This window comes from Oreochromis niloticus, linkage group LG23 (genome assembly GCF_001858045.2).
Source record: "Oreochromis niloticus isolate F11D_XX linkage group LG23, O_niloticus_UMD_NMBU, whole genome shotgun sequence".
Classification (NCBI taxonomy): domain Eukaryota; kingdom Metazoa; phylum Chordata; class Actinopteri; order Cichliformes; family Cichlidae; genus Oreochromis; species Oreochromis niloticus.
Window position 1 is genome coordinate 24,774,553 of NC_031986.2, and position 25,549 is coordinate 24,800,101.

The 25,549-nt window shown below is 41.1% G+C and overlaps 1 protein-coding gene across 7 annotated transcripts in view; it reads left to right on the forward strand.

Moving 5' to 3' along the window:
* Positions 1–25,549, forward strand: part of agap1 (ArfGAP with GTPase domain, ankyrin repeat and PH domain 1) — a 170,149-nt gene that overhangs the window by 85,996 nt on the left and 58,604 nt on the right. For 6 of the 7 annotated variants that reach the window (XM_025902797.1, XM_025902795.1, XM_025902796.1 and 3 more), the window contains 6 exons: positions 230–315; positions 508–649; positions 2,613–2,747; positions 13,453–13,580; positions 14,714–14,869; positions 16,799–16,891. In XM_025902797.1, the coding sequence (XP_025758582.1) occupies positions 230–315; positions 508–649; positions 2,613–2,747; positions 13,453–13,580; positions 14,714–14,869; positions 16,799–16,891 (740 nt within the window). The remainder of the gene's footprint in view (positions 1–229; positions 316–507; positions 650–2,612; positions 2,748–13,452; positions 13,581–14,713; positions 14,870–16,798; positions 16,892–25,549) is intronic. The other variant, XM_025902794.1, reaches the window with a different exon arrangement.

Here is a 25,549-nt window from a genome sequence, read left to right on the forward strand (position 1 = left end):
TGTTTTTTTTAACCCTTAGTATTTTTCGCTCTCAGCTGCTGGTCATCTCCCTCATTCCTCCATCTGTATTAGTTTACTTTCCTGTCCAATCACCTCCCTCATGTGTAGCGTTCATCATCTCACACTCGATCAGCCCGATCGATCGCCGATTGGCTCCACCTCCCCATAGATCAGAGCTCCTCCCACCGCTGGCATCGCTGTTAGTAACCTGTGTGTGTCTTTCCTACAGGCGGGCGCTTTAAGAAGGAGATTGTAGTGGACGGTCAGAGTCACCTGCTGCTTATCAGAGATGAAGGAGGCCCCCCGGAGGCTCAGGTGGGTACTGCACCTCCTTCAGACCAGACCGTGAGAACTCTGTGAGCCCAGAGGGCCCGGCATTTTTGTTAGGCTGATATTTGAGAGAAATAACGATTTTATGCTTTAAATAAAGTTTGGATTTACAACCTTGTTTGTTTGTGTGTGTGTGTGTGTGTGTGTGTGTGTGTGTGTGTGTGTGTGTGTGTGCAGTTTGCGTTATGGGTGGACGCAGTCATCTTTGTCTTCAGTCTGGAGGACGAGATCAGCTTTCAGACTGTTTATCACTACTTCAGCCGCCTCGCCAACTACAGGAACACCGCTGACCTGCCGCTGGTGCTAGTTGGCACACAAGGTACTACACACACACACACACACACACACACACACACACACACACACACACACACACTAGCCTCTGTATAAACACCAAATCTTTGTATTGTTTAAAACTCTACTTGATGGGGTTTATTTTTAGTCCCTAGCAGGAAGTGTAGCTGTCGCTTTCTCTCTGGACAGTCTGCTTTTCTAGAGCTTTGCTACCACCTAGTGGTGCACAATCCTAATTGCAGCTGTAAACTTGACTTCATTGCCTCTGATTAGCATTTTGTGGCTGCTGTTAGTTTTAAGTTTTCTTTATTTGTATTTTATGCACTCATAAAAGTATTAGAAAAAATGTCTGCCCTGCAAACTGCCGTTATTCTACATCTTCATAGATCCAGATATAGGAACCATAAAACTGAGAAGACAGCAGGAAAACATCAGCAGATTTGTAGAGTGTTTAGGCTGAATGCTGGCCGAGCCGCGCGTCAAAGGACATGAATAATTCTTTGTCGTTACAATTTTGCCTTTATTATCAATCTGAACTGAAAGTTATTCCTCTTCTTGGACATTTTAAGGCAGCATTTTCATTTGTTTTACTCTTAATGGATGAGTTAATCCAATAAAGTAATGATCTGATTAATAAACAGTTGAGTCAAAGCTCACCATGGTAACTGATGCTGCTCCTGACCTGGTGATTTTATGTTTGGGTTTAAAATCATCTGGAAGCAGCACATTTTCACCCCTTCTTTTATTTACAGCATGATTTTAATAAGCTTGATAAAGGTTCTCTGCTGGAGGAATGTGTTTTAACATGTCTGATTGGTGTAGGTGGCACTCATAGGGAAGCAGATAGCCCGCCTTAACAAAGAAAGTTGACAACCACCATCATGATACCTGTTATCTCCTGCTGGGGTTTTAGGTTTTGTTGAGTCAGCCAAAAACCAATGAAAGCCTAGCTGTGTCGACGACTCTTGACTCTTGAAGCAGAGTCGTGCTGTTACTGAGCTGAAATCGTGTATGTAAAAATGTATTTACAGTCTCACTGAGTTTGTCCCTGTAAGCTGCAGGCGGAGAGAAACCAGACTGTACAAATATTCTCCACAAACAAGCAACAATAAAGACCCAGTGTTTGTGTAATCACTGAAATCCTCTCAGGACGCCGCTCCCACATACTGATATTCATTTACAGCTGCAGTTAAAGTCACCTGTATAACATCTGCCTGCCTATATCATCCTTTTTTCCTGGTGTTCACCTGAAAAAACCAACATGAACCCATGTTGAGTTTAACAGCCAGCACATCTAAGAGTTGGTTCTACATTCTTTAGCAGATAAATAGTTAAATAAAACTCCTCCACCAGGTACAGTGATAATAGGAGCATTTACTCTGACACACTGTGGTCCCTCAAACATTAAAACATGTGGAGGAAATGTCTTTAAACACAGGACAGGTTCTTCATGTCACCTTCAGTGATATCTGAGTCATTTTAAAGTAATTCTAAGTATGCCTCAGTGTTGTACATGGAGGCGTTCATTCCTTAAAGTGAAATACACCCATATAAATAGTTACAAATATTACTAATAGATGTTATTTGCCAGATTTTTGCATGAGCCGTTGGAGCTGTTGTTACTACCTATTTTGTTGCACTTGGAAGTAGCTTAATCCAAACATGCTTATCACTCTCATAACCAGCAGATGGCGCCAGAGTACTGCTGAAGTTTTCCTCCTTAAAGTCTGGGCTCTTGTTTTATTTCACCTTCATGAGCCACAGAGCTGATGTGGAGGCGTTCCTTCTGAATCTACAGGCCAGAAATCTAATAAAATACATGAATGAGTCAGTCTTACGGCTTTTATTATATTTATGACACGGTATATACCCACATTTGGGTAAAAGCTGGAATAAAAATAGGTTGGTGCCTTTGAGTTTCTTTCTTTTACTGTAAAATGTGAATTTAAAGTTAGACTCAAGCTCTTTCTTTCTCGTTTCCCTCTCAGACGCCATCAGCTCGACCAACCCAAGGGTGATCGACGACACCCGGGCCAGGAAGCTCTCCAACGACCTCAAACGATGCACCTACTATGAAACCTGCGCCACCTACGGCCTCAACGTGGAGCGAGTCTTCCAGGACGGTAAGCAGCCATCTGTCAGGGAAAAGTGTCCAACACGACCAGGAAACCAGAGTCCAGTCCTCTGGGAAGGTGACATTCCTCCCCGGCACACTCCCTCCTCCTCCTCCTTCGACGTCCCGGCCGGAGCCATTCGGACGCTCTTAATCACACGTCAATTAAGACTTAAATGGACCCGCTCAGCTATTTAGCTCAAACCGAACAGCAATTAAGTTTTATCATAGCGGGGGGAGGAAGGTGGGGGGCTACAAAAAGAGACGATTCCCCAACGGGATTAATAAAAGAATCAGACATTACAGCGGGAGGAAGGACAAAGAGGAGGAGGAGGAGGAGGGTGTCCGGAGCCGTCAAGGTCCTGACTGACCCAGACACTGCATGCACATCTGCATCAAATGAATGAATAAATATGTGATCTGATCTGTGTCTAAGTCACAGTGACACAAAGACAGAGTGTGTTTATGTAGGTAACTGACAAACAGTTTAACAACCTTTACTGAACAAGAGCAACCTGTGATTTCTGAGGGTGGATTTCTTCTGTTTAAAGTCATTCTGGGGTGTAGTTACTGGGAAGAAGCCATAAAAAGTGACGTATCTTTAGTTAAGTCCCAATTAGAAGGTTTGAAGCCCCCAGTTTACAGTGTTGCCTCGGCCATTCTTCACTTATTGGTTCATAGGTTCATTGCATCTGAAGGCCCAAACTTATGATGCCCCCTCCGCCATCTTAAGTCATTTGGTGCAAGATGTTTGGTTGAGTATTAGACTTTCTTGGCCCAAACTGTGATGCGAGTCCTGACCGTGATTTTCTTTGTCTTTGTGTTTGTGATTGTGTCTGAGGCAATTTCTTGGTGATTCGTTTGATCTGAAAGCCCCAATTTGTGATGCTCCTTCTTCCACATTTAATTCTTGTGTCCATGAATTCATCCCGAGTTGTTTGTTGCTGGATGTTTGATGTGGTTTGGGACTTCCTTGGACTGAAGCCTCATAATCTGACCTCTGCCGTGCTTCACGTTTGGGTTCATGAATTCACCTCAAGCCACCTGGCACGAGACTTCCTCGCTATGGAGGTCCAGACTTATGATCATCTCATTACTGAGTTTCAGTTCTGGGTTTGTGAAGTCGTCTTACATCATTTGATAATGGATGTTCCAGGTAGGAGCCAAGAGAGCTATTTTTGAAAAACCACCTACACCTGTGGTTTCAGCTTTTTGTCCTGCCTCCTGCTCGCTCTCCACATGTAACACCTTCATTTATATTTCCAGTGTGAGGCTGCATCGAGACAGGATTTCTGTGTGAAAGTGTCTAAAGACATCATAATTTATTTCTGCTGCACCAACAAAGATTTACCAAACTGTGAACTGGGCCCTACAACATGAGTACGCGTACCCAGTTATGTTTCACCACTGCTTGTGTTATGTCCCAGCAGCAGCAGTAGTAGAGTGGACCTTTACCAAATAACAGGAATCTTAGGTCTGCCTAAGACTGAGAAGTCTTTGGGTGATTGGACTGAATCACCCAGATGATCGTTTGTTCAGCTTTCTGACATCACCAATGAGTCATGAAGGCCTTTAGCTGCTATTCTTTTACCCATCCTGCTTTGTGCTGTGTGACTGCAGTGCTGAACCTCTTTCAGACATTCAACAGGAGCATTTTCAAATGTTTGATCGCTCTGAATGCAACAATTTTAGGACAGAAAGACACAAATTTGTGAAGCCGAATCATCAACAGGAGCAAATAAAAAAGCGGCAGTAAGGTTTCAGGAGAAACGTTTTTTTTTCCTCTTATTGCAAATGGTAAACCCTGCGGCTCATTTTTCACACTCTGAGAGCACATTAATAAGAAGAGAGGCAGCGGAGACGTTAATGAAGCGGCGGGCGGGCGACCGGTCGGCAGGCGCGGGGTTAACGGCTGTAATTAGAGAGAGAAATGGATGACACGGACTCTGCGGTTAATTAGCAGCGACTCTGACGGCCTCTGGCTTTCGTTCGCGTCCACCTGAGTTTCACTTTGAGCGGGTCTGAGCAGATTCTGCCGCTCAGGCTCGGTTTACAGGTTTATAGGTTTGCTCTCTGATGACGACGAAGAGCAGAGAAATCTGTCGTCCGCTTTACGATTGTTTAATGATTCGCAGCTTAACCGAAGCCTGAAGCAGACATTTAACAATCAAAGTCACAGAAATAAAAATATGTCAAGGTGAGGTAGATAGACTGCATGTTAGTGCAGAAAACTTCATGCACTGAGATGGAGCCGAGATGTTAAACACTTCATTTTCAAACTCGTGATTCTGGATTTCAGAGACGTTCTCGTCAGTGTTGACCCGCCCACAGGTGACCGACCATGCTGTGATATGAGGCTGAATCCAGAGCTAACCTGATGATGGTTTAAGGTGGAATGAGCGTGATGAAACATGGCGTTTGATTGCTTTGTTTTGATCCTGGATGCAGATTTTCACAATAAAAGCCCTGCTAATGATTTGAGGGCATTTCATATGTAAATTTTAGCTTGTAGTCATCACACAGGTGACACGATCACCTCTTAACCTGTTTTCAAATGTGTTTGTTTCATATCTCCTACAGATTTTAGGCTCATATATAAACTTTACTGTAAGGAAACAGAAGTTAAGCTGAAAAAGAGGCAGGTGATCCCCTCTGTGCAGCGTCACCTCATTTCAGGGGAACTAGGAGTATTTCTTACATCTCTAAGTTTCATGCTTTTGCATTTATTTTTAATAAATTAACTCAAAACAGACAAAAATGTTGGAAAGGATATAAGAAAGTATCATCAGTTTCTTCTTCAAATCAGGTTGAAATAGTTTAACGCTCAGTGCAGTTCATCCATGGGGACTACTTTCTGAGGCGGATGAAGTCCCTGTAAAGTGCAGCGTGTGTTTGTGTGTGATGAGACAGCATGTCCAGAGAAAGAACAGACACAAGTCTTCATCTATCATCTGTGGGCGGTCATTGCTGAGTGTGTCCTGCAGGGGGCAGTGCAGCAGCAGCAGAGGCTCGCTGTGAGCACAGGAAACAGTCGAATCCTCAGAGGAGCGAAACACTGCAGACTTTTAATTGTAAGAGAAGAAGAGCTGCAGTGTGTGTGTGTGTGGTCGGCCCAGGAGGAAGCTTTCCACACTAAACGCTGCCTTATTATCCTCTTAATTATTCCACTGTGTGTGTGTGTGTGTGTGTGTGTGCGCGTGTGTGTGAGACACTGTCTCCTTGTATTCTTCTCGTCATTATCCCAAATTAATCAGTTTTCTAATCACCCAGCAGAACGATGCAGCAGCCTGCAGCTCTGAGTGCGTGCGTGTGTTTGTGTTAGTGGGTATTTATATTTTTACTGTGTGTGTGTGTGTTTGTGGGTTTAAATGTGAGTCCGCTTTAACTGCAGTGTGTCGGTCAGATGTGTGACAGATGGCTCAAGTGGGGTTGTCAGCTAAGAAGGTTGGTGGTTTGATTCTTGGCTGTTGAGCAAGATGCTGAACCCTGAGTAGCCTCGATGTGTGTCAGTGTGTGGATGTTTATGGGAAGAAAAATGCGTTCATTTGTGTGTGTGTGTGTGTGTGTGTGTGTGTGTGTGTGTGTGTGTGAATGACGCTTGTAGTAAGAGTAGAAAAGCACAACATAAGTATAATTTACCATTTAGAGACAGAGAAGAAGACACACAAGCGATAACAGCAATAGGGACTTTATCATTACTATTATTATTATTATTATTATTGTTATCATGGGTTTATATGGGGTGGGGGCACCTTTTGGCTTGTCTTTGGACACACCCCTGTGTATACGTTATGGTGTGCATGTAAATATTTAGCTTATTGTGTGACCTAAAATCCTGCTGCGGTCGAGCTGATTCCCGGTATCACCTGTTGGATCACTTGTTTACAAAATAACAGCCTGCACACAAACAGGAAGTTGGTGAAGAAATAATGTCTGAAACCTACTTGCATTAAATTTGTATAGTTTTTTTTTTTTTTTTAATTTGTTGCCTTGCTTTAATGTAGTTGTTAATTTAAACTAGTTGAGACGTCATCTTATCACCATGAAGTGATTATACAAAAATAATACTTCAAAGTTAAAATTATTTACACATATTTTAAAAATTAATCACACAGGAAAAATACTTTACAGTATATATTACACCTTAAATAAAAAAAACCCTACGTAGCAGATTTTCTTAAATGCTGAAAGTTTTGAATGGAGTTTGGTGGGAGATGTTTGTGCTCTACATACACACTTTTCTTCACCGTATTCTTACTTTCGTGAAATATCTGTTATTGATTGATTGATTTAAAACTGCAGTGTAATAGCTGTTATTGGAGGCTGATTGATGCATTTATTTATTGACCGATTTTGCTTGTACCCGCGCCAACTTTCTTCTTCTTCTCTGATTTAAATGACATTTTGCACACATATCGATGGAGGGTGAGGTCACACTTTATGATCGAGCTGATGTTTCTGAGCGTATCGATTGCGCTTTAGTGACCTTCGCTGCGTTTCCAGTCGCCATCGATCGCGGCCGGTTGGCCCAGTGATGGAGTTGGGGGCGGGGCTTTAATTACCCAATGCTCATATTCGGCTTCATAGTCAGCTGGAGCGTCATGGCGACAGGCAGAAGCTTGCAGTGCAGAAATGCTGATTGGCACTGATTTGTCTTGATTTGTGTGTGTGTGTGTGTGTGTGTGTGTGTGTGTGTGTGTATGTTAAATGTAATAGAGGCTTTGATGAGTCGCAGCGGCTGCACTGAGATGAGGAAGTTGCATGAATGACCACAACATTTAGCATTAAACATAATTGGCCCGCTTGTTGTAATGATGTTTTTTTGAGCTAGGGAGGGGCGAGGAAGAGGAGTAGGAAGGTTTCATTCTGTATTTTATGCCGTTAAACCATCATTTTACTTTATTTCAACCCACTGAAGCTTTGATGAACCTGAAATTTTAACACATAAGAATATCATTGTGTATGATTATATATGGATACATGTAAGAATGTAAATGGTTAATGATCCAGTAGATCCAATAATAATCACATGTGAACTGTAGCTGGTTCATTTGGGGCATTTTAGCTGAAAAAGGTTACTTTTAACAGTTTTTATATTTCTATAAAAAACAATAAAATTCTAACAATTTTGCAGCAAAAGCTTCACATTCAAGTTAGAAATTTAGGTTCCCTGATGTGGTTTTATTAAAAAATTGGACTAAAGTGTCTAAGTAATGTTAGAAAGTGGCTAAAATGTTTCTCATAAATGCTGCAAACCGATGTTTTTATGTTTATTTGTTTATGTTTATGTTTATTTTGTTCTACTAAAATTGATTTACCCTCATTAAAATCCAAACAGTATTCACATCTGAGAGAGAACCTGTCAGTTTTTGACATTTCAGCTTCTCTAGCTCAGAGGTTTCACCTCCTGAGGTTGGTTATATTGAAACATTGGACCGGTCAGTGCTAGAAAAACCTGCCAAAAGATTAAAAACCTTTGTGTTTAAACTGCATGTCGTCTTTTAACCAGAATTACTTTCATAGAATGCAGAATTACATTCACACCTGAGCTGGAACCTGTTTATGTTTCTGCATTTTAGCTCTAAAAATTACACAAAACCATTTGGACATTAATCATATAGGAAACAATTTTAAACTCCAAGTTTTTTCTAGTATGATGAAATTATTCCTAAATATAATAAGATTTTGTAAATGATGCTGTTAATAAGAAATAAAATTGGTTAAAATTTTTACCATGTTTTAATTAAAATTGTTAAATTTTAGCGCCAATCTGAGTTGAAATGATGTTGAATCAACAGTGCTCTGATCCTTAGTCGTCTTTGTTTTCTGCTGGGCTTCAGTGTGTGTGTATACGCATGTGTGTGTTTAACATGTTTAACGTGTAATTTGCTGTAATGGGAAGTGAAGCCTGGTCCAGTCAGAGAGGGGAGGGGTAAGGGGGGGTGACCTCTGTGTGAGGGATCGAGGGGGGAGGAGCACAAGGGTGACAGCCCTGCACTCCCTCGTCCATCAGCGCACTAATTTAATTAGCCTAATTACACCGACGTGAACCCCAACACACACACGCGGGTCCTCCTCCTCTTCTTCTTCTTCTTCTTCTTTTTGGTCCATGTCAGAGTGCAGACTGAGGACGCTTCGTTAGCGCTCACTAACGAGCTTTAATGACCACACGCGCTCTGTCAAACAGTCACTCAGAAACATTCCAGCGATATAAAAATCACATCCAGTGTGTAAATATTCACACACTGACACCACAAACACACTAATCTGCAAAGAGCCGACTTCACAGTTTTTATTTTTGGGTTATACTAGAGTAGCTTTGCATGATTCACAGTTCAAAATAATCCTTATTTATCTTACACTGGACCTTTATGCAGCTCCTCAGTTCATCCTGTCAAACAACAGCAGACGTGCTGCACATCAGATTTGAAAATTCAGGGTTTATAAAAGTAGTCAGTAAACCGAAAATGACATTTACACGTGTGTCCACGGTGCCTTTGAAACAACTGGATTTAAACCTTTGCAAAAATAGCATTAAAAAAGTCTCCCACCTGAGCTCAAGTGATCAGGATTTGAACATGAATGGTTTCTTCCTTTGGCTGTTCTTAAATAGTCAAAGTACTCCTGAATAAAGCTTTACTTCTAACAAACACATAAACATGAACAGATAATTTTCTCATTTGACAAACATCAAACCAAAGTCAATTTCCTGTTTTGATACTTTAGGAAAACTGATCTGGATTCATACTAGAATTTCCTGGCTTTTTCCTCCAACCATGAGCCACCGGTCCAACAAGTTTGGTGACATTTGGCTCAGTATTTTCTTTTTTTAATGTAACCTTGAAGCACCACACGTTCAGATAGCACACCTGCAGCAGCTGCGGTGTTTGACTTTAACATGTAAAGAGTGAAACGCTGCAGTCAGCTCCGCCCCCCTCCCCTTCATCTTTATGTGTGAGCTGGCGGTGCAGCCCCGTCATAAATCTGATCAAAGGGGAGACGTTTCCATTAGAAGAAATGGCAGCTTCTCAGAGCAGAACTGAGATTGATGGATAAAGTTAAATTGCATTAACCGTGCAGTTTAAATATTTAGCGCAGCCTTATCATAACTGTTCTTAACACTTAAAGTAATATACAGCCTGCCAGGTGCAGGACGGACACGCTGACATGCATGCGAGAGGCTCAGTCCTCTTTGACTTTCTCACTCTGGGATTCAAACTTTGTTCTGATCAGGGCCAAAAGTGTAACTGGAGCTACATTAGCTGACCACTAGTCACTATCAGTACATCATTACCAGCAAAAACTCCAACAAATGGTGTTAGTAAAAGCTGGAGATGTTTAGCTTTTGGACTGTTGCTCAAACAAAACAAGAAATGTAAAGATGTTAAATGATCCGACACTTGAATGATCTATTTATTTTACCCTTGTCAAAAAAAAAAAAATCTGTTGGGATGGATTTATTAATTGGATGAACATGAATACTGGACGATCTTTAGCCGCCATGAACCTATCAAAAGTGAAACCACATCCGGGAACTTGTCCCTGTATACCAAAAATAACTGAAATAAGTAGTAGGAATTACTAATGAGTGTTTTGCCATTATAAATATTATGTAGCAAGGAAGTGCAAATGTTTAAATCTGTTAGAACGGATGCTAAAAAAGTGTTTATCCTTCCTTTATGTCAGCACAAACTCCATTGGAGAACAGAGCTAGTATTTGTCTACTGATTTTGCAGTGTTAGCACGTTAATGTTGTTTTGATTGTGCAGCTGATGCAAAACCAGAAGAAAACAAAAATGTGTTGGTGAAGAAGAAGAGTCATTCACATAAAGACAACAGTGAAAATCTCTGGTGATATGAGATGATTTGAGAACTTCAGAATCTTTTCACATGTTCCAGAAACTGATCAAAATCAGATAAACTGAAGCTGAGCTGAGCTAGACCAGGGGTGTCAAGCTCACTTTTACAAAGGGATACACTTGAAAGGTAGGAGGTCCGTCCATCCATCCAGGAGTCTAAAAGTCCATCCCCACTGTCCTGGACGATGTTGCATATCCCAAAAAGGCCTCAGTAAACGAACAGTCGTTTATCCATTAAACAATTTAATCAAAAAATTATCAATCTTTTATTTTCTTTTTCTTAAAGGCCTGAAAATTAAAATCAGATTACTCTGGGTATTTTCAATAAAATAGTAAAGATAAAGGGATCTTGACCTTTTGTAGTCTACATGCAACATACAGATGAGGCCTCTAGTGTGACATGAATTGACATAAAATCTAAAAATGGCAAGTCTGCAATTTTTTAATACCTAAATTGATCATTAGGCTGGATTAAATCTGCCACATGGCTGGATTTGGCCCCCAGGCGTTGAGTATGACAGATGTGATGTAGACTGTACTTTGTTGTAATTCCAGTCTGCACCACAAGATAACAACTGATACGATATGTAACCTTTATTTAATCATGCAAGTTACACACACTGGTAAATGGGTGCCCCCTGGTGGTGAAAGTTTGTTAAATTTTGCAGAGGACAATTACAAAAGTGTTCTTATCAAGGAGAAACTGTTGGTGCAAATTCAGTAGAAAAATCCCGTAATCAGTGTCAGACCAAATGTGTCCAAGCTTCATCAAACAAACTAATCACCGTCTCAGCATTAACGTTGATCCCGTGGAGCTAAAAGCAGCGATTTTTGATCAGACTCGCTCCCTTTCATCGTCTGTTTTTGTTCTGAATGGCTCCATCGTGCCGCAGAGGCTTCTTTTAAACACCTCCGAGTTTCTTCTCTCTCTTTGCTGCCCTTGGCTCGGCCCCGTGTCACCTGGAGGTAAATGTTTACGACTGGGTCCTCATTAACGAAGCCGGGGCCTTTAACGAGCCCAATTAAAACAATGGCTTCATCTGCGAGAGCATGAAACAGGCCAGTGTTTATTGGAACAGAGATAATGGAGTCACTAAAGTCTTAACTCTCTCCTGTCTCCTGTCCAACACTCGGCTCCTCCAGCACATCATCAGACAGACACAACAGTTTGATCGCGCCGAGCTTTGGTGCTGACCTGCTGGGACCAGATTTTAGTGTAATTATTTACGGAGGCTGGTGAGACTGACTGACTGAGCGCGCTGTGTGAACACCACTCAACCAAAGACCTTTACTGTTGTTTTTGGTTTGAAAGGACCAGGTTTTCCTCCAGGAGGTGTAAAGGCCTGTTGTCAGAAAGCAGAAGAAATTTCAAAAAATTTAATTAATAGTAGAAAAACAAAAAGACGTGATACAAATAGTCGATATTTAGGGGAAAATCTCTGAAATTTTGAAATTTAATAATATAAGTACTACTTGATTTTTGTTATGCCATTGTGTACATGAACGCTATCCTATGTTTATTCCAACTTAATGTTTAACTTTTTCTAATTATATATGTCAACATTAGATTGCTACTGTCAGCCTGCATGTTAGAAAAACAGGAAGAGAACTTGAGAAATATACTGCTGAGTGCTAAACCAATTGTAGCCACATACAGCCTCAGACACACAAGCCTAGAGACCGGTTAATAGCTCCATGGCAACCATGGGCGGCTAGAAAAAATTGTGCAGTCCCCAACAGGTTGGCAAGTAGTTGCTAGAGGTTGCTGGCATTGCAGTTGCATCTACGGGTGACCAAACCATTTGCAATCAGGTTTTTGGTGGTAAAAGTTGCTAGCCTTCCATTTACACCACTTTTAGTGGTGTAAATCAAACTTCTGCTGATTCTTGAGGTAAAAACATTTCATTGGATTGAAGAGAGGTAAACTTTTGTCATAATGTAGCAGTACTTCGTCCCATCAGGGTGGTGCTCAGGACACCAGCTGATGTTGATGAAGACGTTCAACATTATAAATGAAAGAGTGCGGTTTAGTCTGACCACTGTGTGATTTGAAATCATAAATCTGACATTGAAGCCCTCCACCAGTCTCAACAGTGCTGAGCTGCAGTCATTATTCTCCCATTAGTATCCTAAAAGGTCCTCGTCAGTCAATGAGGAACCCTCCTCCCCCAGCCATTATGAACAGCCAATCAGAGGAGAGGATGCTTGGATCTTCCCTAAATGTCTCTTTAGGTATTGATTAGCCCTGCCTTAACCTGACTTGAGTTGTACTGAGGTTCATAAAAACATCGGTAGAAATGATGTTAAGAGACTCCGTGTGGTTATAATGTGGAAGAAGCCTAATTTAAAACAATGACAGAAGAATTAGAAATTCAAACAGTCATGTTTATTTCAGAGGTATTCTGGGTTTTAATGGAGAAAAGGTGATTTTTTTTCCCTTTTTTTCTAAATTAAAGTGAAGAAGAGGCAGAAAATGTAAATGGCTACTTTCACTGCTTTGTTTGTGGCTCCTGGGTTAAACCCTTAGCTGCTTTCAGACTGTAAAACGGCTCCTCTGAGCTTTATATACACTTTAATAAAACCACCAAACTGAGAGAGGGGCTGGTTACAGCTCAATAAAACCAGACACAGACGCTTTTTTTACATGATGCCGGACATGAACACACTTTACCTCGAGGATGTGATGATGACAGCAGGCAGTAGGTGGTGCTGATCTTTAAAACCTAAAAGGGGGACACCATGTTCGTCTTTGAGCACCGATATTTATTCTTTTTGCAGTCACCTCACTGGTTGTTGGACCTCACTGAGTGTTTCGGTATACTTTGGTCTGATTTGTGTGTGTTTTGTGTGTTGCAGTTGCCCAGAAGATCGTGGCCACCAGGAAGAAGCAGCAGTTGTCCATCGGGCCTTGCAAGTCACTCCCCAACTCCCCGAGTCACTCGTCTGTCTGCGCCACACAAGTGTCAGCCGTCCACATCAGCCAGGTCAGAGGTCACACAGAGTCACATTCGCATTACAGTCGTTTACAGTCATTACGTAGCACTGCTGGTTCAAGAGGCACAGTGCCACATGTTGTCAGCTAGCCTCTTTGATTGTAGTTGAACACCTTCACTTTGTGCCATTACACTAATTACATTATACAGAAGTTAGTATAATGGAGCTGATGAACTAGAAATCCTTCTTCTGATGGTTAATTTGTAACATTAGGTGTTACCATACCAGCCCTTAGAGTTTGAATGAATCAGCTGACCTGGTGAACTGTGTCTGAGCTGATGAAGGTCATGTGACGATATGAACAGCTGCTAAATGGGCTTTTTAGTGTGAGCCGCTCTCCTCATCCCCAACCTGTCGCAACAGATACCCGGGCCTGGTTCTGCTGGAGGTTTCTTCTTGTTTAAATGGAGTTTTTCCTTTCCACTGTCAACAAGTTTTTGCTCAAAGGGGGCCATCTTACTGCTGGGGTTTCCTCTGGCTTGAGGAGACTGTTGTTGTGATTTGATTTAATGAAACTGAAATGAATTGATTTAACTAGATACTAAGAGCAATAAAATCTTGGCAGTAAATCACAGCCTGTGTCTGCTGAAGTATGGTGAGATGAAGCTGAAAGCTCTGAAAAAAAAATCCTCAGTGGACCTTTAGTCTAAATGATCAATTAAACCAATCAGATTTTTCTAAAATAAAGAGACATTTGGACTCAGTTTTCATAGCTTTTAACAAAGACGCCTATATCAAAAATCAAACACATTCCTGGAGAACATGAACAATAAACAAACTGCTCCAACATCTGCCTGAACCACACTGTGTGCAGCTCGAGCTTCAGGCCGTTAAACGCTTCGATCCTCATCCTTCAATCCTGCATCGATTTCTCATTAAAAAGCCATCGCTCAGCTCCCGCGTCCCCCAAGAGAGTGGCGTTTATCTCTCCACTGTCCTTACAGACGGCCCTCTGTGCTTTCTCAGCTCTGTCTGATTACTGTCAAGTACTCCAGGAAACTGCACCTTAGCCAAGACCCCCCATTTTCAAAAAACTCTCAAACTTCATCCTAAAACAATATGACTCTGCTTCCTTCTCTCTCCTTTGATCTTTTCCTGCTTTTCTGCTCCTCCGTCCTTTCAGACGAGTAATGGTGGCGGCAGTTTGAGCGACTACTCGTCATCTGTGCCGTCAACACCGAGCACCAGCCAGAAGGAGCTCCGTATCGACGTCCCGCAGACCACCAACACGCCAACACCCGTCCGCAAGCAGTCTAAACGCCGCTCCAACCTCTTCACCGTGAGTCGCCATCAAACACGCAGCCCACAAAAGCCACGGAAAAAAATATTGCACCAGACTTCCGGTTATAGAGTTGTGGACATCATTTTAATGTATCACCAAAGCTTTTGCGTGTAAATTTTTAAAAAGAGACTAAATATTAGGAATCTGTCCAGGTTCAAACGTTCCCACTCACTGTTCTCATTATCACACCTGATTTTAAACCCAACAACAGTTTTGAAATACCAGATTTTTCACTATATGGGAGTCCCAGAAATAGTTTTAATAAAGCACAATTGCAGTTTGCTGCCCATTTCAGTTTTGCAATGTTAACTGTAACAGCTAATTTAGTGTTAGTTTTAGTCACAGTCTTTTGGCTAAAGCTAAATTCTTTTAGTTTTAAATAGCGTAAGATTATCATCGATTAAATCCAAAGTTGTTTTATGACTTCTGCTTTAAAGTGTAAAAGTCATGTTTTTACCGGTGACAGTTGTTCTACATGGTTACAAAAGAGTATTATTTTCCTCTGACATCAAATGTGAAGCGTGTGCGTGTGTCTACTCTCTTGTTCCTCCCAAGCATTTGATTGTTACATTTGCATGATGACACCCCCCCCCCCCAAATGCTGTTTGTCAGCCGCAGATCAAACGTGTGCTTCTAACCTCACCGCACAAGGATATTCCTTCTGAGTGGATAACTTCCCAATCATCCCGCCTTTCTACACAACTTAATTATTTCTGATTGGATCTCGTCTCTCCGGAATATTTTCTTCTTGTTTTTATTTGTTGACAAAAGTGTCAGTACAAAACTATGATGTAAATTATTCGTCAACGAATTTAACACTGCATCTCTATGTGGCAAAAATGACTTTTTTATCAGTTAGATAAAGCCTGGACTTCAGTAGTGATACATTCCATGATGTATTGATCCGTTTTAGAGCCAACTTTTCCACACACAGCTTTCCATAACAAAGCTCGTGAGGCTTGGAAGCACCTGTAGATCAACCAACCAAACTGCTTTGCGTGGTGACTTGATGGCTTGATGCACAAGTGGCTTTTCTTTTTCTTTGTCTGTGGTATTAAGAACAAACTTTACGTCCTCTTGACCTTATAAATGATCATGTTTACATGTTTAAAAACTCCCTAAAGTCGTGTAAAAAAGTCCCTCTTTCATTCTTTTTTTCTTTCCTACTGTAAAATCTTTCAGAGCTTCCAGTTTTAGCACATGAGATTCATCAACTGTTGGAAAATAGCTGGTGTGAATATCTTCCACATTTTACTGAGCACAAACTGAAAGAGCAAAGTCACAGACTGAAAGTAAACTATCATTATATATGCTGATGATGTGATGCTGTTTATTACAAAATTTCAATCAGTTCGAACACAGTCCAGTTTTAGGGGCTCCAGTTATCTGAGGTAAAGCTTTGCAGCTACAGCTGCACCTAATAAAACAAACTTTAATTCACCTTAATACAATTTAAACAGGTAAGTTGTAAAGAAATTCACCCCCTATCCTGTATGATGGGGGAAATTAGTTGTAGAGATCAAAACTGTTTCTGTAGCTGGCTGTAAACACATATTTTGGGTGTAAAGTCGGGTGTTTTAATATGCGAGTCTGTGGGGACTGACTGACTTTTTGAGCCAGCTTCTAGTGGACATCGAGTAGCAGCTTTTAGTACTTTAATGTCTAAGCCCAAGTTGGCCTTTGTTGTTTGATGACATGTTAAATGAATAATCAGTAAAAATCTCCAGTCGACTAACTGAATCGTCAGTTAGTCCCTTCTCTTTGAACTCTTCCAGGATTTTTTAGAATTTTTCTTGACTAAAGATGATTTAATCACTCTACATATCAGACATATCTGCAGTGGGTGTTGACTTTTACTAAACTGATATGTTGTGGTTTTTGCCTGATGTGTTGATACTAACTCTTCTTATCTGGTCTTCTCCACAGTCGAGGAAGGCGAACGAGGCGGACAAGGACAAGAAGGGCCTGGAGGCTCGAGCCGACAGCATCGGCAGCGGGCGAGCCATCCCCATCAAACAGGTGAGACTTCCTGTCTACTCTGCTCGCTCGCTCTGTGTGTTTGAAGCTTCGGCCTTGATTAACAGTGAAATCACACACTTGACATCAATTAGAGTGAGGGGCTCTCCTGGGTCCTCCAACCAGATCATTAGGAGAAGGAGAGGGACGGATTCGCCGTCACTCCTCTTTCTTCCTCCCCTCCCTCTGTTCATCCACTTCATCTCCCGCTTCTCTTCTCCTTTCAAAGCCGCTTCCTTTTCTCTTGTCGTCTTCTCCTTCCTGAACTGCTTGATCGCACCGTTTTAAAGGAATGAAAGAAGGAGAGGAAAGAGGCGATCGTCTCCACTGCGATATGTCCCTGCTGCGACGGCGAGGAGAGCACCTGAAGTGGCTCTTAATTTGTTGCAAACAAGCTCCCCTTGTGTGGAGCAGCAGAGAGTGAGGAGGGGGTCTCCTGACGAGCAAATCAGACAATTAGCGAGCTCTAATCGTGGCCTCTCGAGTCGCTGCCGCGGCCTCGTTTGTACTCTCCTAATGAACAAATCGCATCTCTGATTAGGCGCCGCCTCGACAGGAGAGAGCGAGAGAAGGGCTGCTGTTTGTGTTCGGGGTCGGTGTTTAAGAAACGAGCCCGCTGTGATCGCACAGCAGCATCGACAGTAATTGCAGCAGAACGTGTGAAAATCCCTCTTCAGCTCCCAGTGGCTTCAAATGCACCTTCGTCGTCTTATTCTTTTTCTTCTTCTGTGGTGGTAATGCAGCGGTGGATCTCAGCAGGCTGTTTGAGCGCCAGAAAGACGTTACATTATGTCGTTAATCATCTGAAAATGGAGCTCAGCTGAAACGTGCCAGGTTTCATTTTTAAACGAGCACCTCATTACGTTCACACAGATTATTCTGCTGCTTTAGTTATGCTGTGTTCAGGTCATGTGGGAATTATGACTTCTGCTAAATCACTGGTTACTTCATTCCAAATTAAATTTTTATTTATTTATTTTTTTTACTTATCTTTGGTTTTTCAGTAGATTAAGGTCAATCAGCTGTTGTGTTTCCAGTATCCTCACTAAGAAGTTATTCTACAGTAATTATCTGAGATCCTAACAGTACTAACTGTGTGTGTTATCAGACGATCATATAACTGGTTTAAACATAACAGTGGCTATATACTGTGAGGAAAAACTCAATTAAAAAAAATGAAAACTCAAAGATTAACAACAAATTAGATTTTCTCACTATGCCAACTTTTTTTAAGCATCTTAAAAATTTAGGAAAAAATTATATTCTCTTGACTTAATTCAAATTCAGTTCAAAATTAAGAATTTTATGGAACAAAAACACGAAAAAAAGATAATTTACTCAAATTAAAATTGAAGTGTCAGCGAGAAAATGTATAATGTATAATTTTTGGTGAAATTAAAAAAAATAAAATAAAAAGGTGTCGACAGCACAGATAATTAGTAGTCGTTCAAAAATAAAATAAATAATAATAATAACTAAAATAACTCTTGAAGCATTAAAGAAATTTAAAATCTCAATTTTGAGAAATATTGAGATTATTTCGTTTCTTCTGGATGCTTGATGTGGATCCAGAAATATTAACATGTAGTGAACACGTGAAACTACAGATTTCATCAGGTGAAGAATGTTTCTGTTCGCCTCACATCCTAACCTCACAGTCAGAGGACCCCTGTTCGTTATCCAAATTCATGCTGATAAAGCTGGACGCAGACTCCCCCTCCACCTCCTCCAGAGCAGAGTGAGAAGAGGAGGAGGAGGAGGCGCTGCGAGGCTGAGCGCAGAGCTTCCTCCTGTTGTATTTTTTGGAAGTGGACGTTAATTGATTTGATGGTTCCCTGTGGCTGCTCTCGCCTCGTCTCCTGCCTGCTCCTCAGTGTCGACACTGGCTCAACACACCGCTGACCTGCTGCCTCATTACACCGCGTGTGTGTTTTAAATGCAGGGTGTGTGTGTGTTAGAAAAGAGGCTGCTTTTCACATTCAAGGTTCAACTACCTTTTCCCCATTATCGCTCCATTTGCACTCCATTTTACCTTCTGTATGTGTCTCTGTATCTGTGTGTGTGTGTGTGTCATTAGCATCATACTCACACTTGTTTTTAATGAGACTCTCTCCCTCACCTTTTAGTCTCCAAGCACGAACCCATTATTTTCTCATCCAGGTCTTTTACTAAAGTTATTTTATTTGCTTGCACCTTGAAATGTTCAGTATTAAAAAAAGCTCATAAAAAGAGAATATAAACAGGCTACATTAAATTAAACTGCACTGATCAGCGCTTAAGCAAACTGATGAAATTAAAAATAAAACAAAATAAAATTAAACTACCATCTATTGACCTGAAATGTGCAAAAATTGGCAAACTGTGTGTAACTAGTAGAAGCCACTATTCAAATTCTGCATCGTCTTTTACCCATAGAAGGCGACTTGCTGGCTCCACAAATTTTCATGACAAAAAAAATAAATAAAACTTTTCTAAATAAAAAAAAAAACAGTAGCTTTTATCTTAATAACCCAGAGGTGTGACATTACCCATTGCTTTATAAAACCTCAATTATGACTATGATCATGTTGATGCTTTGGATCCAGAAGTGAACATATTTGGATGAGAGGGTGGGGCGCTTATAGCTAATGCTAGTTAACCTGATTAGCAAGCTCTATTCGTAAACTATATAGACACAGGAACAGATGATAGTTAGTTAGTGAGTTGTTAGTAATTAACTTGTTTACTAAAATGCTACGAATAACTGCATTAAAAATCTCCCGAAAGGACAGACTGAGCATAAGCTATCACTATATGCTGATGATGTAATTCTATTTATTACAAAACTACACACAACAATCCAAACACAGTAACATTCACCCTCTTTGCAGTCATTATGAATAGAACACAAGACATTTTTTGTAACAAGCTGTAATGTTTATTTGTGCTGTCAAGTTAGATATTTTTAGATATGGTGATTGCCTCAGTTTTGGAGCCAGCCCCTAGTGGACATTAGGGAAAGTGCAATTTCTGGTGCTTAATTTCTGTTTCTTTGGAGGTTTAAGCTTCGTCTTTAAGAACGAAGCAGTTCACACCATTCAAATTGCTGGTAAAAATTATACAACATCTCTTTCACTGGCTGTGATAACTTTTCCTACTTTAAATTAAATTTGTCAGAGACATTTTCAGTCTGAAATCTTTCTGCAAAACCCATCTTCATCTCATGACCACTAAACTGGCCTCTGATTAACATTGTACTGTCGAGGTAGAAGGCAGCTGGCCTTAAAAAGCAGCATTAAGGTCCTCACTAAACAATGACAATCTGAAACTGAAGCTTCATAATAAAAGTTTAAATGAATAAACCTTTATTATGTTTGCTGCTCTGTCAATCAAACAGGAAGAGGGGGGGACTTTAATGTCTTCTTCTTCTTTAGAGTTTCTGTAGAATTTCTGGAGTTGTAGCTCTTCTCACTGTCACCAGGCACCTTCTTCTTCTTTCCACTTTATTAGTGTCACCTGTGTATGTGTTGTGCCTGAATGTGTGTGTGTCTGAGCCACTTGTTGCCCGCCCTGATCTCATTAGAGCGACTCTTAGCGCGACACTCGACAACTCGAGGTGACGGCGGTTCACTTCTTAAAGGGGAACGCCTTCGTTAAGAGAGTCCAGAGCTCATTAAGACAACACACATACACGCACACACAGAGACAGAGGCCAGGTCACTGTGGCTGTAATGAGAACAGGGCGGATCTCGACTCTGACACTATTAGCCAATACAAATTTACACAAACACATAAACACGCTGGTCATGAGTAGCATTCACAGCAGCGAAGGTTTGTCTCTAGTTTTTGTTTTTCTTTTCTGGTTTTCAGTGTAAAACAAAATGACACAAAGACTGTCAGTAAAAGTAAAGACACTTGGTTTGGTTTCATGAGACAAAGAAAAATGGCCCATTTTTTTCTGATTGATCCAGTGATCAGTCAGGTAATCAGCACACAGTAATTCTAAGACCTTCAGTTTCCTTTCTAGAAGTTTATCCTCCTTTCTGACACTTTGACCAAAATGTATTAATGGACATCATGTTTTATTCAGTAAAACGTAGAAATAAAAACTGAGCCGTTTAACTCATCAGGAAAGGGTTAACTGAGGACAGAGATCGAGGCAGTCGAGGGCTGTTTTCTTCTATACAACCAGAGGTCTTTAGGTTTAGGTTTCAGTTTTATACTCTCAGAGGTGTTGTTATGTGACGTAGCTTAAAAATGCTTCAGTTAACAGACAGGCTAGCATTAGCCTAAACAAAAACAACTTAGGGTTGTGATTGATCCCTGAAACTAAACAAACCCTCCATGAATCAAATATTCTGCCCATTTTGAACATGGTTTTTCTTGGATAGTCAAATTTCCTGCTACGTTTAAGTGTACTGTAGCTGCTAGCTTCTTAAGCTTAGCTTGCTTGCTAACATGATCTCTGTCTAAATCCTATACGAAGCCACGTAAGTGTTAGGTCCCTGTTATACCCGCCACATTGGAAGATGGTGACAGCTGTTGTCTTATTGAGCTGTTGTCTAAAGCCGGAACAAGAGGACATATAAACTGTTCCTACTTCTTTACTTCTTTAAACCACTGAGGAGTAAACCACTTAAATATGTTTGCAAATGCAAATGAAGCTCCAGAGTGGTGCGTTCAAATGTGGTCTTATAACCTGGAAACTTTCCAATCCATCCGCTCTCTGTTGTGTAATGAATATTTGATTTAATAATGAACATGTTTATGCTAATGAACTCTCTGAGGGATCACATTCACGTCTGCCACCTGCACGATGAACCAAAGCAGGAAACACATGTGGCGCTGAAGCTGAAACCTCCTGCGAAGATGCTCTGCTGCGACTCGAAGCCACAGAGGAAATGCTGGCTGTACCAGCACCCGATTGGTCGTTTTTTTGGTTTTTCTTCTTCTTCTTCTTTCTTGAAGTGAGCGGATGCGTCCAGCTTTGTTTACAGAGGCTGTTGACGGCGCAGGGCTCCTCCGACATCTGCTCCACGCCGCTAATTAGCCGCTAATTACCGGAGAGAGAGGGAGAGGCTCACTCATGTCTCTGTCAAGCGGCTGACCGAGGCGCTTTGAAAACCAACAATCTAACAAATTAATTTCCTTCGACACAGCAGCCGAGCCTCTGGGACCGGACACACTGGAGAGGTGCTCGTTGTTGGGGTTTTTTCACCTCTTTTTTCCATAAACCTTTATTTACTTTGGGAAGGTTCATTGAACTCCACATTTTCCCCAAGTCCCAGCTCAGAGCTAGGGAGGACAAACACTGCCAAAATCAAAATCTGTGCCCAGAAACTTCTCAAAATTCTCAAAACTTTATCTAATTTAAGTTTTGAATATTTCTCTGGATCCTTTATCTTACTTTATTCATGAGTTTCACAGACCTCTATCATCAGTATGATCTTTACCTTGATTAAAAACTTCAGGTAGAAGAGTATGGAGGACTGCAGGTGCCAAAATCAATAATAAATAATAAAAAAATCACTCTATTAAATGCATCAAAATAATAAATGTAAATTAAAGGTTGATAAGTTGATTATCCTAATTTAATTTGCCTTTACATTTATTTATATTCCTTTATTTACTTTGTCATTTATTTAGTCATTAAGGAACTATAAGGGGATGCAAAGAAAAAGCAAACTGAAAGTAAAATGAAGTGAAATAAAAAAGTAAGGAAAATGCCTGAACAGATATTGAAAAAATTAATAAATTGATGAACAAGTAATTATTCATTCAGCTGAATTCCCAAATTACTGTGTGTTAATTTGCATGTTTTCTTTGCTAGTGGCTCTAAAGCGGCCTGTTAGGACCACATGTTCACTAACTGTAACTCTCAGGGCTTCTTCTTTTTCTGCATTGCATTGCTAGTTACAAAGATTTGTGATGTGGACTGTATTAACATCTAAAATGATCTCTCAGAGAGAAACTTAGAAGCAACAGATAGCATTTTTCTTTGTGCGTTCATTTATGTCTATGTCAGCTACCTTCCGGTCAGTTGAATATGCAGATCCACTGCCATTTACTTGAGATGTCCTTCCTGTATACAGAAATCCGTCTCCCCAGCAGTGTCTCTATCAATATTTGACCTTTGTGCTGCATTTTGTAGTTTTAATCGTAACTCTGTCAATATGAAACATTGTTTTCATGTTGGGTGCCTCATCTATCTGATTGAGATCACCTTTTTGCACATCTGCAGATGACTCTTCCAGACTTCCTAAGATATCTGGCGTGTTTGTTTTCCCACCTAGAGGAAACAGATGTGTAAAACTCATATTAGACCTCAGAACTCTCCAAGCAGGACGTCTCTACTTCAAACTGAGCTCCAAGTATGCAGCTAGAAATCTTACAGCCTCCAAACAGAGCTCTGGCCTGTCCGGCATCCGTACTTTAGCGCTGATGCTTTGTAGAGGAACTGTTAATGGATTCCCTGACCTCCACTGAGACGACCTCCTCCTGTAAATGAACATTTTGCATCTCCTCCTGAGCTCCACTTGGAGTCTGAAGTCTCAAGGCTTTCGGATGGCGCTGCCTTCTTCCTGCGAGGAGCTGATTAGTGTCGTGCTTGTAATTGCCTCTCGCGGGGTTGCAGACGAGCACGGGGCTGGGTGGTTTTGACAAGTCTACTCGTCCCCCCTCGGCGCTGGGCGCTTTGTAAGGAGTTAAATTGGATGGTTAATTCGGGTGTTATTTACCCTGTAATTCATTAGTTTCGCCCCGCCATTGGCAGCGGGCAGGCTGTAATTTCACGCTTCGCAATAAAAGATGTCTCATAATCTGCTTCATTTAGCAGCCAAAGAATTTAATGAAATTAACTGCAGCCCTAATTAAGACGGTGAATATTAAAGACCTGCTATCAAGGCTTTAACGAGGGTGACATGATCCGCCTTCCGCCGGATTGGAAAAATATCATTTCCCTGGGAAAGGTTGTCACCGCTCGGAGCCATTTTGGCCATGATGACATTTTTGTCATGCACACTAACCCCTGGAAATGAGATTTTTCGGGGGGTGGTGGCGATGGGTGGAAGATGTGTTGGAGGGATGTCTCTCCCTTTTTAGTTTGAGAAATAATTAAAACAAGGAACACAGGCGTCAATCAAAGAGCATTTTTAGACCGTGCTCATTACGCCGCTGCGTGGCAGTCTCCATGGAGCACTCCCGAGTTTTTGTTTGGCACGGAGGTGTTGCTCCGAGCTCGCTGGAAGTGTCCCTGTGGTCGCTTTGTTGTTTCACACCGTATGAGAGTGTGTGTGTTTGGGTGTGTTGTTACACTTATTTGATGAAAAGCTGGACAAAAGTGCCCGGCGGTGACCTGAGGGGCTCTCGCAGAGGAAGAGGAGTCATGTTTCCTTCACATCCTGTCTCTCACCGAGCGTCGAGCCGAGCGAGGGGCGAGGTTTTTTATCCACTAATGAATTGAGACTGCTGAAGTAAGGTTTGGATAATTGAGTTTCTAATTAATTACCCAGAACTCTTATCAGATAAATCAGCCCCTCTTCAGCCCCCCTCTTCTTCTGTGGTGTTTTATTTGATCTGGTCTGCGTCTTGCTCCCCTGGGCTTGCCCTTCACTGTCCTTGCCTCATCAACAGTGACCTTGTCATGGAGCCTGAAGCTGCTGCGTGGCTGTCAGTGTGTTTTGATGGTAGTTATGGGGTTTGCCCTCTGCTGTGGGGATTTTTTTATGATTTTTACTGTTTACTTCGAGGCAACAAATCTTGTTTTTTAATTCCCGTCATTCTTTGTAGTGATCAGGTCAAGAACCACATGGAAAGAAATGAATCAAAAGAACTGGAGCTCCACCAGGGCCGTTCAGTCCCCTTTATTTGTTGTTTTAATCATGGAAAATAAATCTGAATAACTCTGCATCCAGAACACTCACAGTTTAATTTGATTTTAAGCCTTAGTTTGTGAAGAAATAATCATAAATAGGGTCTAGGCTGAAAGATGAATATTAAATCAATTTTAAGGGCAAAAACATCAACCTGTGGACGAATCTGTGGGAACAAAGTAACAAAATGCAAACTCCATGTGGTGTCATTAAAAGCCCCCCATACCCACGTTTCATATTTTATTTCACTTTTCACTGTCAAATAAAAGCCCCAAAATAATTACTTTAACTTTTCTCAACACAAGAAAAAACCTTGTCCACACTAAATGCAGGCATTTAACACCCTGTATGTCAATTCTCAACCAAATCCTATCATAACTAATCTGACTTTTATGATCACACTTTTGACCCTTTGTCTGGAAAAAGTAAAAAAGGCTTGTTTTTGTCAGGTAATGACTGATGTTTGATTCATATTTAGTTTGAAAACTGGAAATACATTAATACATTGCAAGATAAGAGAAAAACACAAAGAGAACAGTAATGGAAGACTACCTGCTAGCATACTCACATTAGCTGTACACTTTCTAAAAACCAATCCCTAAGCCGTTCGGGGAAATACCTGGGGGGGTTAAGCAAGTTACCAGATAGGAATTCCAGTGGTTAATGTTGATAGGTAGTTCAGGCATATAGTTAGGATACCTCCCTTTGCTGGTTTTAGAAGCAAACCCAACTGTGAAGAAACCCCAGGGTAAACCCACGACCTGCTGAAGAGGTTATATATATTTTCTGGCCTGGGAATGCTATGGGATTT